This window comes from Arachis ipaensis, chromosome B10, assembly GCF_000816755.2.
Source record: "Arachis ipaensis cultivar K30076 chromosome B10, Araip1.1, whole genome shotgun sequence".
Lineage (NCBI taxonomy): Eukaryota > Viridiplantae > Streptophyta > Magnoliopsida > Fabales > Fabaceae > Arachis > Arachis ipaensis.
This window is the reverse complement of record NC_029794.2, coordinates 120,374,567-120,387,095: the sequence shown is the minus strand read 5'-3', so window position 1 is coordinate 120,387,095 and position 12,529 is coordinate 120,374,567. Positions and strand designations below refer to the sequence as shown.

Sequence of the window (12,529 nt, the reverse complement as noted above, 5' to 3'; positions counted from 1 at the left end):
TGCACATAATATTTTTGTTTTGGTTTAATTATTCTGTTGGTCCTTATAGTTTTGCAAAATTTTCAATTAGGTCTCTATACTTTTTTTCCTTTTAATTAGGTTCCTATACCAAATTTTTTTTTCAATTGAGTCTCTACACTTTTTTTTTCCTTTTATTTGAGTCCCTACACCAATTTTTTTTTTAGTTGGGTCTCTATATAATGAAGCCAATTACTACTAAGAGGGGCCTCATTGAAAAAAAATTTGGTGCAGGAATTCAATTAAAAAGAAAAAAAGTATAGGGACCTAATTGAAAATTTTGTGAAACTATAAGGACCAACAGAGTAATTAAACCTTTTGTTTTTGCTGACCATGAAAATTTTGTTACTATCTTTTTATGAAATATTTGAAATGATAACTAAATTATAGTAGCTTTTTTCTTAATATTTTTTATATATATTTAATCAAAAAATCGAAAAGTAAATGGTCAAATTAATCGTTAAAAAATTATCCGTTCTTTAAATTTATCTTAAAAAAAAAATTTAATTAAATTCGTCTTTCAAAAATTTTAAGTTAATCACATTATTGGTATTTCTATCACTTTTGTTGCTAACCGTGTCAGAATTTGCTGATATGGCACATTAAATGATACCACAACATATACTTAGTAGTTCTAATTTACGGCTAACATGATAAGTTTATCAAATTAAATCAAATCAATTCCAAAAAATTCCAATGTCTCAAGGTTCTGCCTTAATTTTTCTTAAAAAAATGTCAAATCTGGATGATAATCACTACAAAAAAGAATAATATTGAATTAACTGCATTTATCTTACGTCTCTCAAAATTTTGCTCCCACTTACTCGAGAAAATAAAAAAGATACTCTCGTAAAGACACATAAAACATCTTTTTGTAAAGATATTTATGTGTCGTATTATTATTGGACGTATTAATGAACGGATTATTTTTTAATTTATTAACAAATTAGAATAAAACCGATTTTTTTATAATAATAACAATAAACCCTAATTTTTTTAGGGATTTAATTGTATTTTTAAATTTTTAGGAATTTAAATGTCCGCAAAATAAAAAATCAAGGATATATTTGTCTTTTTATTAACCGGTTTAATAAAAATGTCCAATAATAACATAACATGTGTGAATCTTTAAAAAAAGATATTTTTAGTGTCTTTATTAAAGTGGTCTCCAACTGAAAAATAGAGTGACCAAAAATACCTAAAAAGTAGGACGACAAGAAACATCACTATATTATAATAAAAAATATTTTCTTTAACTTTTAGTCTTTAATTAATTTAAGGGTTAAGTACTGTTTTCGTCCCTAAGGTCTGGGATGAAAATCAAATTCGTCCCCGACCTTTTTTTGTTATTAAAATCATCTCAAACATTACAAAACATTATAAAATCGTCATTTTGTCCATAAATAAATTTTTTTGGACAATTTTACCCTTACATAAAAATTTAATTGATGTGGTGTTCAAAGGCAGCGCTGCAAAAGAAGTACTCGTCAATGGTGGAACAGCTCAACAAACGCCACCAATTCCGTTCAGACAATAACAACGAATCGAAATCATCTTCATCCCCTACCTTCGAGTCCACGTCATCCTTCCTCACCCGATTCTCCAACCTCAAATCCTTCATCGAATCCCAACTCACTCACTTCCATTCCCTCTCCTCTTCAAACCCATCCAGCTTAAATCTTATTTCGAGCAAATCTCAGCATCAATCTCCCATTTGGAGAAGCTTGTTGCAGAAAACTCCTACTTCCTTCCCTCCTACGACGTTCGATCCTCCCTCAAAACCATCGCCGATTTGAAATACACCATAATATTTATTTTTTAATATTATTTTTATTATTTATATTAATTATTAAGGATATTTTGGTAAAAAATATAAAATTAAAGTAAAAAATGACGATTTTATAACATTTTGTAATATTTGGGATGATTTTAATAACAAAAAAAGGTTAAGGACGAATTTGATTTTCACCTCAAATCTTAGGGACGAAAACAGTACTTAACCCTTAATTTAAATACCACTTTTACGTATTAATTATTTAAAAAATTAAAAAAATTATTTATTTTTTATTTTTTAATAAAAACTAAATATAAAATAATATTTAAAAGATACTTAATTACACCGTATTATAATTGCTCGAAAAGTTTATTTTTGCAATTCATGAAGCGAACCAAGTCTTGCTTCTCTTCTTCAGAAAGTGCAAAATTGGAGAACAAGGTCATAATTTGATAAGCTGGTGCAAAGTTAGTACTGGTTCTGGAATAAATAGAGTATTTGTTGGCTTATGAGCCTCACTTGCAAGCTGGAACTGGTTTTGGAGCACAACTTCCTCAAGAATTTATACGGTGAGAGAGAAAAGTTTAATCCAGAATAGTGCAGAAAAATGGCTATGATTATATAGTAATTTTTTACAAGTGCTTGACATACAACTCTGATCTTATATTTTCAATTAATTTTGGGTTGAATTAATTAAGTTTAATTTACCTACTATATTATGCTGCAAAGTTTATATATGTAGTTGCATTTGTTAGTTGGGTTCTTTCTAGATGTTTTTTTATTCTAGATGTGAAGAGAATGTATTAGCTCCACTTCAATTTATAACAATATGCTCATGATGCTACCTTTTTGAAATATTTGACATGCATCTAATAATCCCTCCTTGTTTATCTAAATGTTAGATTTAACTTCGTTACATCACAGGTAAAATGTTTCTTTCTAGTATATGCCTGATCATTCACATTTCTTTCTAGAACATGCATGATCATCCAATATAACACAAAATAGCTAGATATTTAGTTAAATACGTTAAATAATTTAATAATTTTTAGCAATCAACTTTACATAAATTTTTATTTAAAATATTTCAAACAATCCACACCTTAATGTAAATAGATAATGTTAGTAGTCATTTATGTTACATTAGGTAAAATCTCAATGGAGAAACACACAAAAGAAAAGTAATAATAATATAACATCTTTAAAATTCTTCAAACACATTCTCCTAACACTAAATTAAACAAAGTAATAAAACACAGATAAAATCAATATTATTTTAGAATATTGAAAAAAAAAACCGTGTTTTAATACTCTATTTAATAATCAAGAAAACATTAAGAAGATTTTGAAAGTGACAATTCACGTCTAGTTATTTTCATACGAAGTTAGTAATTAATAATAAATTATAATTTAGTTAAATATATTAAATTATTTAACTCTTTTTAAATACCAACTTCGTATGAGGACACTGTATGTGAATTTTAACAGAATTCGAATAATTTACTCATCTCCGGACAACAACAATGCAAGACCCAACAATCCAGATTTTGACCTAATCATAACAGAAGCAAATTCATTGAAACAAATGGCACCGTCTCCGTCGTCTCCGGCCGCCGTGATCATCTCCCTGAGCTCCCCATACGTGAGCGGCTGCCCTATCTTTGCCATCTCCGTCGCCAGCTCCAGCGCCGATATGTATCCATCGCTGTCGTGATCGAATGAATTGAAGACAGTTAGGAGCAATGCATGATGATCTCTTAACAAATAATCTTCGTCCTCGTTCTTCAGATCTGGCAAGATTGCTGAAGCTAACTCATCAAATTCCACGTAGCCATTGCCGTTAACGTCCATGTTCGTCCACAACAAATGGATCTGGTTCCCCATGGGATTGATCCCTAGAGAACGCAAGAGCGCGGCGAGTTCTAGAATCGTTAAGCTACCGTCGTTGTCCATGTCGAATCTTGAAAAGATTTCACGTAAACAACTGAGTTGATCATCGTATTCTGATGCCATTTTTGGTTATGATGATGATTTCAATTTCCTTGAAGCGATTATTCTATCAAGGAAATAGATTCAATCTTACGTATGTATACACCACATCATCATGTAGATTCATGAAATGAAAATTGATGGCATTGGGTTAGGATTTGAATGAAAAAAAGTGAGTGTCCTCACTTTTAATCACCCAAATATCACCCACCATAATTTTCAATGAAGATTTTGTTTGTGTATATATAATTCTTTTTCCAGGAAATTGTTTTGTTTTGTTTTGAATTCTATTTTTTTCGTGGTATCAAAGTCATAGGCTAATATGGAAGAACAGAAAGCGCGTTTTTGACTTGCCTTTTTGGTTAGGGGTGTAGGGCTACATTTGGTTCATGGTAAGGATTCTTATGCGTAATCAACTTGGTGAGTGTCATATTTGTTCGTTAAAATAAATATTTAAAATTCAAATCACATACGTAGTAATCTATTAGATAGCATCAAACCTTTAAATGGAGTTTGAATCTATAAAGAATTAATTGTTAATATGCAAAATTTAAAAATACTGTGAGTAACAAAAAAATATTTATATATAAAAATTAATTTGATAATTGATTTTTAATTTCAAATGTATTCAACGACTCGTTAAGGAATGATGCACTATAGAAAGAGATTGCATGAAAGGCGGGTAGAATTTTAATATTTTAAGAAATTATACAATTACCCATCTCAAATAATAAATTACAAAATAACCCAACTATAGTTAAGATAATAACCAATTAAAGTGTGATACATCATGAAGGGTAACTTACATGTTATTTTAGAGGGGGTAAGGTAGAATTCACCAATTTTTTTTTCGTTTTCAGTCTTTTTTTGCATACAAAATCGTCTCTAAGGCTGCGTTTGTTTTTGAGAATAGGATAGGACAAGACAGTGAGAATAAGACATAAGGAACAGAGATACAAAATTTTGTTTTCTTTTATTCTATTTAGTGATAAGTTAGAACAAATTATGAAAATTTAATTTATTCTTATTTTTTTCATTCAAAAAATTTGAGATGAAAGATATAATAATAAAAATATATAATTATGAAAAATAACAAGAATAATGAAAGAAAAAATGAAAAATAAGTTATGTCCCTTGTTCATATCCCCGTGTCCTTCCTGTCAGGATGGACACAAAATCGACTAATTCAGTGTCTTTGGACACATTGTTTCTGTCCATATGTCTCTTCTGTCAAACCCGATTTTGTGTCTCTATGTCCCTATCTCAGTGTCCTGTCTCTGTAAACAAACGCAGCCTAAGGTTTAACTTGGTTTTAAAATCATTCTTTTAATTTAAATCTTAAAATTTGGACCAAATTACTCCTAACAAAAAAATTATAAAAAAAAAAGATAAAAAAAAAGAGAAAGAGAACGGACGTTTGAGAGAGAAAAAGAGAACCACGAGGAAGGGAATAATAAGAAAGGGGAAGAGGAAGGTGGCGACGACGCCGGCGAGAGAGGACGGACGTCACATGCTGCATCGCCGTTTCTGCTCCTGCGCCACCAGCAGATCAACGAGGGAGGATGTCCGCCATGTCGCCGTTTCTGTTCCTCCTCCTTGCTAGCTCGTCGATCACCGCTGCTCCTCGTCGCTCGTCGCTATTCCTCGTTGCTCGTCAGTGCTTCGCGTCCTCACCACTGATCCTCCATAGGGTTCTAATTCTGCTTCTGATTTGTTGATTTTATTAATTACATTGTTGATTATTCTGCTTCTGCTTCTTTTGTTAATTACATTGTTGATTTTGTTAATCACATTGTTTTTAATTCTGATTCTATTGTTCTTTTGCTTCTGTTTCTTCTGCTTTTGATTCTGATTCCATTCTTCTGCTTTTGATTTTATTGTTGTTGTTGATTCTTCTGCTTATGTTTCTGTTTTTATTTTTGTTGCTGCTCGTTGAAATGAATTGTGTTTTGATTCTTTGATATTTGAAATATAGAATTTTTTTTTTACTTTTGTTTTTGCTTTTATTTTTTATTCTATTTTTTATATTTATTACATTGTTTCTGCTTCTGATTTTATTGTTGTTGTTGCTGCTAATGCTGTGATGAAGAAAAAAAAAAGAAGAAGAGATGCTACTGTAATGGAGAAGAAAAAAAAGAAAAAATAGAAATTAAGTATTTTGGTAAAGAAGGAGAATAGTATTTTAATCCAAATGATTATTTTAAAACCAAATTAAACTTTAGGGACGAATTCAAATACAAAAAAATGTTAAAGATAAAATAAATTTTAACCTGTACCATAAAGATCAGAATCATACTTAATTAACCCTAACCATAGTAATAATAATAGAAACTTTGTCACTAGAAGAACCAATCGGATAGGATGAATTTTAATTCATTGGGATACATACTGCTGTTGTATAAATAAATAACTAATGAAGATATATAAAATAAATAAGTATAAATAGAAGACTCTAGTTTTGATATTCACTAATATAATTATCGTAATATAATAATAAAAGAAACTTATATATTTATTGCTATTATATATTTATTGCTATTATATATTAGTAGCGTATAAAAGAAGAAGGAAAAAAGTTTAATATTAAAGAGAGAGAATTGCTCTTTATTTTATTATGTGTATATTGCATCTGACGATGCCTTCTATTTATACATGAAAGTTGGCTTCATTTTCAACCTTCATTTATTGGATTTTGTCTTGTAAAAGGTTAGCCCACCTAAGTCATACGTGGTCATCCACATCTTATCACAACACTCCCCTTTGGATGACCATTCAGGATTATTACCTCGTTAAAATCTTACTAAAGAAAAATCCAGTGAGAAAAAACCTTAGTGAAGGAAAAATAGTACAATATCATTTGGTGATGAGGACTGCCTCATTAAAAACCTTGTCAAGAAAAAACCCAATGGGAAAAAAACCTAACCAAGGAAAAAAGAGTACAGTCTCTTCCTCTTGCCGACATCATTTAATGTCTCGAAATCGGCGCATTCCAATCTCATGTACCAATCTTTCAAAGGAGGATTTTGGGAGTGACTTTGTAAATAAATCTGCCAGATTATCACTTGAGCGGATCTGTTGGATATCAATTGTCCCTTGATTTTGAAGATCATGAGTGAAGAAAAATTTGGGAGAAATATGCTTTGTTCTATCACCTTTGATATATCCGCCTTTAAGTTGAGTAATGCATGCTGTATTATCTTCAAACAGGACAGTTGGAGCTATCTTATGGTCAATCAGTCCACATGATGACAGAATATATTAGATCAAACTCCTGAGGCAAAAACACTCGCGACTAGCTTCATGTATCGCGAGTATTTCAGCATGATTAGAGGAGGTTGCTGCTATCATCTGTTTTGTGGACCTCCATGATATAGCTGTACCACCATATGTGAACAGATATCCTGTTTGAGATCTCCCTTTATGTAGATCAGACAAGTATTCAGCATCTGTATAGCCAACTAATTATGACTTGGATCCATAGGGATAAAACAATCCCATGTCAACCGTCCCATGAAGATATCGAAAGATTTGTTTGATTCTACTCCAATGTCTTCTGGCTGGAGAGGAACTATATCTTGCTAGTAAATTCACAGCAAATGATATATCGGGTCACGTATTATTAGCAAGATACATTAGCGCTCCAATGGCACTAAGATATGGTACTTCAGAACCAAGGATATCTTCATTTTCTTCTTTAGGACGGAATTGATCCTTTTTCACATCCAAAGATCTTACGATCATTGGAGTACTTAATGGATGTGACTTATCCATATAAAATCTCTTCAAGATATTCTCTGTATATGTCGCTTGATGAATAAAGATTCCATTTTTTGTATGCTCAATCTGCAGGCCGAGACAAAATTTAGTCCTTCCAAGATCTTTCATCTCAAACTCTTCTTTCAGAGTTTTTATAATTGTTGGAATCTCTTCAGGAGTTCCAATGATATTTAAATCATCAACATACACAGCAATTATAATGAACCCAGATGTAGATTTCTTTATGAAAACACATGGACAGATATCATCATTCTTGAATCCATTTTTGGCCAGATACTCAGTAAGACAATTATACCACATTTGTCCAGATTGCTTTAGACCGTATAATGATCTTTGCAATTTGACTGTGTATAACCTCTGTGAATATTCATTGGATGGTTTAGATATCTTTAGTCCTTCAGGAACTTTCATATAGATATCCCAATCTAATGAGCCGTATAAATAGGATGTTACCACATCCATTAAATACATATGCAGTTTATGATATGCAGATAAACTGATCAAATAACGCAATGTTATCGCATCCACTACAGGGGAATACGTTTCTTCATAATCTATACCGGGCCTTTGTGAAAAATCTTGTGCCACAAGTCGGGCTTTGTAGCGCACGACTTCATTTTTCTCATTTCGTTTTCTCACAAATACCCAACGGTATCCAACAAGTTTTACATCTTCAGGTGTACGGACTACAGGTCCAAAGACTTCACGTTTTGCAAGTGAGTCTAATTCAGCCTTCATGACTTCTTCCCATTTTGGCCAATCATTTCTTTGTCGATATTCTTCTACTGATCTTGGCTCAAGATCCTTACTTTCATGCATGATATTTAATGCCACATTATATGCAAATATTTTATTGACAACTGTCTTATTTCGGTCCCATTTCTCTCCTGTAAAGACATAATTTATCGAGATCTCGTCATTTTCACAATTTCCAGGTACCTGAACGTCTTCTGGCGTTATATCAGAATTTTGGACAACTGCAGGTGTCTTTACTATGTCTTTTTCAATAGGAATAGTATTTACCTCTTTTCGCTTTCGAGGATTTTTATCTTTGGAACCGACAGGCCTGCCACGCTTCTGGCGTGAATTTGCTTCAGTGGCTACTTGTCCTACTGGAACATCAATTCGAATTGGGGCATTTTCTGCAGGTATATAAGATTTGGTTATCCTCTTTGTATCGAAAAATGTATCAGGCAATTCATTTGCTATTCTTTACAAATGTATAATCTTTTGAACTTCTAGTTCACATTGCCCTGATCGAGGATCTAAATGCATCAACGATGATGCATTCCAATTAAGTTCCTTTTTAGGAAGCTTATTCTCTCCCCCTAATGTTGAAAATTTTGATTTATCAAAATGACAATCCGCAAACTGGGTTTTAAATACATCTCCAGTTTGTATTTCAAGATACCTCACTATAGAGGGAGAATCATATCCAACATATATCCCCAATTTTCTTTGGGGTCCCATTTTGGTGTGATTAGGTGGTGCAATGGGAACATATATCACACACCCAAATATTCTTAAATGGGAAACATTTGGCTGCTGGCCAAAAGCTAATTGCATAAGAAAGAACTGATGGTAACTCGTTGGCCTCAAACGAATAAGTGATGCGGCATGTAAAATAGCATGCCCCCAAACCGAGGTTGGGAGATTTGTTCTCATAAGTAAGGGTCTAGCAATTAATTGGAGGCGTTTAATAAGTGATTCTGCTAACCCATTTTGTGTGTGAACATAAGCTACTGGATGTTCAACACTTATTCCATTAGCCATACAATAAGTATCAAAAGCTTGGGAAGTAAATTCACCAGCATTATCAAGACGAATTGCTTTGATTGGATTTTCTAGAAATTGTGTTTTTAATCAAATAATTTGAGCCAGTAATCTCGCAAACGCCAGGTTGCGAGAAGATAATAAGCACACATGTGATTATCTCGAAGATGCGTCTATCAGGATCATAAAATATCTAAAAGATCCACATGGTGGATGAATAAGTCCACATATATCACCTTGAATCCTTTCTAGGAATTCAAGGGACTCAAATCCAATCTTTACTGGTGATGGCCTTAAAATTAACTTCCCTTGAGAACATGCAGCACAACAAAATTTACTAGATTTAAGAATCTTCTGGTTCTTTAGTGAATGTCCATGAGAGTTTTCAATAATTCTCCTCATCATGGTTGTTCCCAGATGACCCAATCTATCATATGCCAAGTTATGAATTCATTTGAGCTAGTAAACTTCTAGTTTATAGTGGCATGTGATTCAATTGCACTAATTTTGGTATAATATAACCCAGATGAAAGTGAGGGTAATTTTTCTAATATAACTTTCTTATTTGAATCATGAGTTGTGATACATAAGTACTCATGATTTTCCTCATTCATAGTCTCAATATGATATCCATTTCGGCGAATATCTTTAAAACTCAACAAGTTTCTTCGAGACTTGGTAGACAATAGTGCATTATTTATTATGAATTTTGTTCCTCCAGGAAACAAAATTATAGCTCTTCCGGAGTCTTCTATCACATTGCCTGAGCCAATAATAGTATTAACATACTCTTCTTTTGGCACAAGATGGGTAAAATATATATCACTTTTAAGAATAGTATGCGAACTTGCACTATCCGCAAGGCTAATATCTTCAGAATATGTCCTTGCCATTTTTCTTCAAAAATAAATGATAATAATAATAAAATGAGTAGAAGTACATGCACAGTAAAATTATTCACATGAATACTTAACAAACACATACACATATCAAACTATTTCATCATTGATCAAATAGCCAATATTTCCTTCCGAATCCTTAAAGAAATTAGATACATCATAATGAGTGGTGGAATTTTCATCATTTGAAACAAAATTTGTTTCCTTTCCTTTGTCATCCTTTTTCAAGGATGTTTGATAAAGATCAACTAGGTGCCTTGGGGTACGACAGGTACGTGACCAATGACCCTTTCCACCACAACAGAAGCATTTATTCTCAATTGATTTACTTTGCCCATTGTTTCTTTCTTTATCCCACTTCTGGTGAAATCTTTTCTTATGAACATAATTTCTTTTCCTTCCATAATTTTTTTTTATCAAAATCTTGCCATTTACCTATTTTGGGGTTATAATTTACCACATTTACTTCAGGAAATGGGGCGGCGCCAGCTGGGCGCGCTTCATGATTTCTTAAGAGCAACTCATTGTTGCGTTTAACAACAAGAAAGCAAGAAATTAGCTCAAAAAAATTTTTAAATCTTTTTTCTCGATAATGCTGCTGCAGGAGCACATTCGAAGCATAGAAGGTCGAAAAAGTTTTCTCTAACATATCGGGCTTGAGGAAGTATCACCGTCTTTTAATAATTGTACCTTTCTTCAAGGTATTTCCACAAATCTGCAGGATCTTTTAATAAGGGATATTCATTTTTCAATCATACATCAAGATAACGACGAAGAAAAATTATGGCTTTGGCTTTATCCTTCTGGGATGTATTATTTTCAGCCTTAATGGTATCTCCAAGATCCATTGAATCAAGATGGATTTTAGCATATAGTATCCAGATATATCAAAAGCATTATATTCAAGATGAAAGAATTTTGATATAATAAAAATTTGTTACCTAGAGTCTTTCTAAAATTTCGTTAGAGTTTCGTGCTGATAACATGTTGTATAAATAAATAACTAATGAAGATATATAAAGTAAATAAGTATAAATAGAAGATTCTAATTTTGATATTCACCAATATAATTATCGTAATATAATAATAGAAGAAACTTATATATTTATTGCTATTATATATTTATTGCTATTATATATTAGTAGCGTACGAAAGAGAAAGAAGAAAAGTTTAATATAAAGAGAGAGAATTGCTCTTTATTTTATTGTGTGTATATTACATCTGATGATGCCTTCTATTTATACATGAAAGCTGGCTTCATTTTCAACCTTCATTTATTGGATTTTGTCTTGTAAAATGATTCTTTCAGCATTGAGAAAGTTAACCCACCTAAATCATACGTGGTCATCCACATCTTATCACAACAACTGCAAGCAATAAAACTTCAAGATCGAATATTTTATGTTAAATTGTTAATTACCAAACTTTTTTCTTTCCCTTGATTAAGAAAAGAATGGATTAAAAATTCACCATCCTTAGCACAGTCAACGTTGTTGATTTTTGCTCTCCAAAATTACTACGGGTAAGAATCTTATTGGAGAGTCATCCTTAACCATTTTGACCACCACTAAATAAAGATATTTTTATATGAAATATTCAAATAAAATTATTTTTATTATTTTTTAATTTTTAAAAATATATCACTTAAAAAAAATCTTTTCCTAAGACGTTAAAAGAGGGGAGTTGCATTGCATGAATAGAAAAATAAGGTGAAAACTCAATGCAATCCACTTCACATGAAGTTGATAATTGAGAGCCGTTAAATGATTTGACTAATTTGACTAAATTTTCATCTAAGAACTTTTAGCTATCAACTTCACGTAAAATCTATCTATCTAACTAACTAACATGTCATGAGAAGTTCACAGGTAGGGTTCAAAGAAGAAAAAGAACTAAACCAGCTACGTGAAATCTTTAAGACATGGACAACGATGGCAGCTTAACGGCGATCCTAGAGCTCGCCGCGCTCTTGAGGTCGCTCGATCGGGATCAACATTGATGCAAACGGCAACCACCGTGAGTATGTATTGGCCTTAGAGCTGGCCGCAGCAGCGCCATGGCGAAGATGGGACAGCCTCTTAGCTATGGAGATGGTGTGATTAGCTTCATTGAGTTGAGTAGGTCTAAATCTGGATTATTAACTTCATTGGTGATCATAATAATGGTTTATCTTGAAATTCTAGATATAACAATTACTCATCATATATTCTTTTTAAATTAGAGAGTAAATTACATGCTTTGATGTATTATATTGTATAGTAAATTTGTTTTTTAAATCTTCAATATATGAAATAATTAT

At 32.0% G+C, this 12,529-nt stretch overlaps 1 protein-coding gene across 1 annotated transcript; it reads right to left on the bottom strand.

Annotated features, from left to right (window-relative positions):
* LOC107621153 (probable calcium-binding protein CML15) lies at positions 3,057-4,005 on the bottom strand. Its single transcript, XM_016323190.2, has one exon. The coding sequence runs from the start codon at positions 3,803-3,805 to the stop codon at positions 3,293-3,295; it is 513 nt and encodes a 170-aa protein (XP_016178676.1). The 5' UTR covers positions 3,806-4,005; the 3' UTR covers positions 3,057-3,292.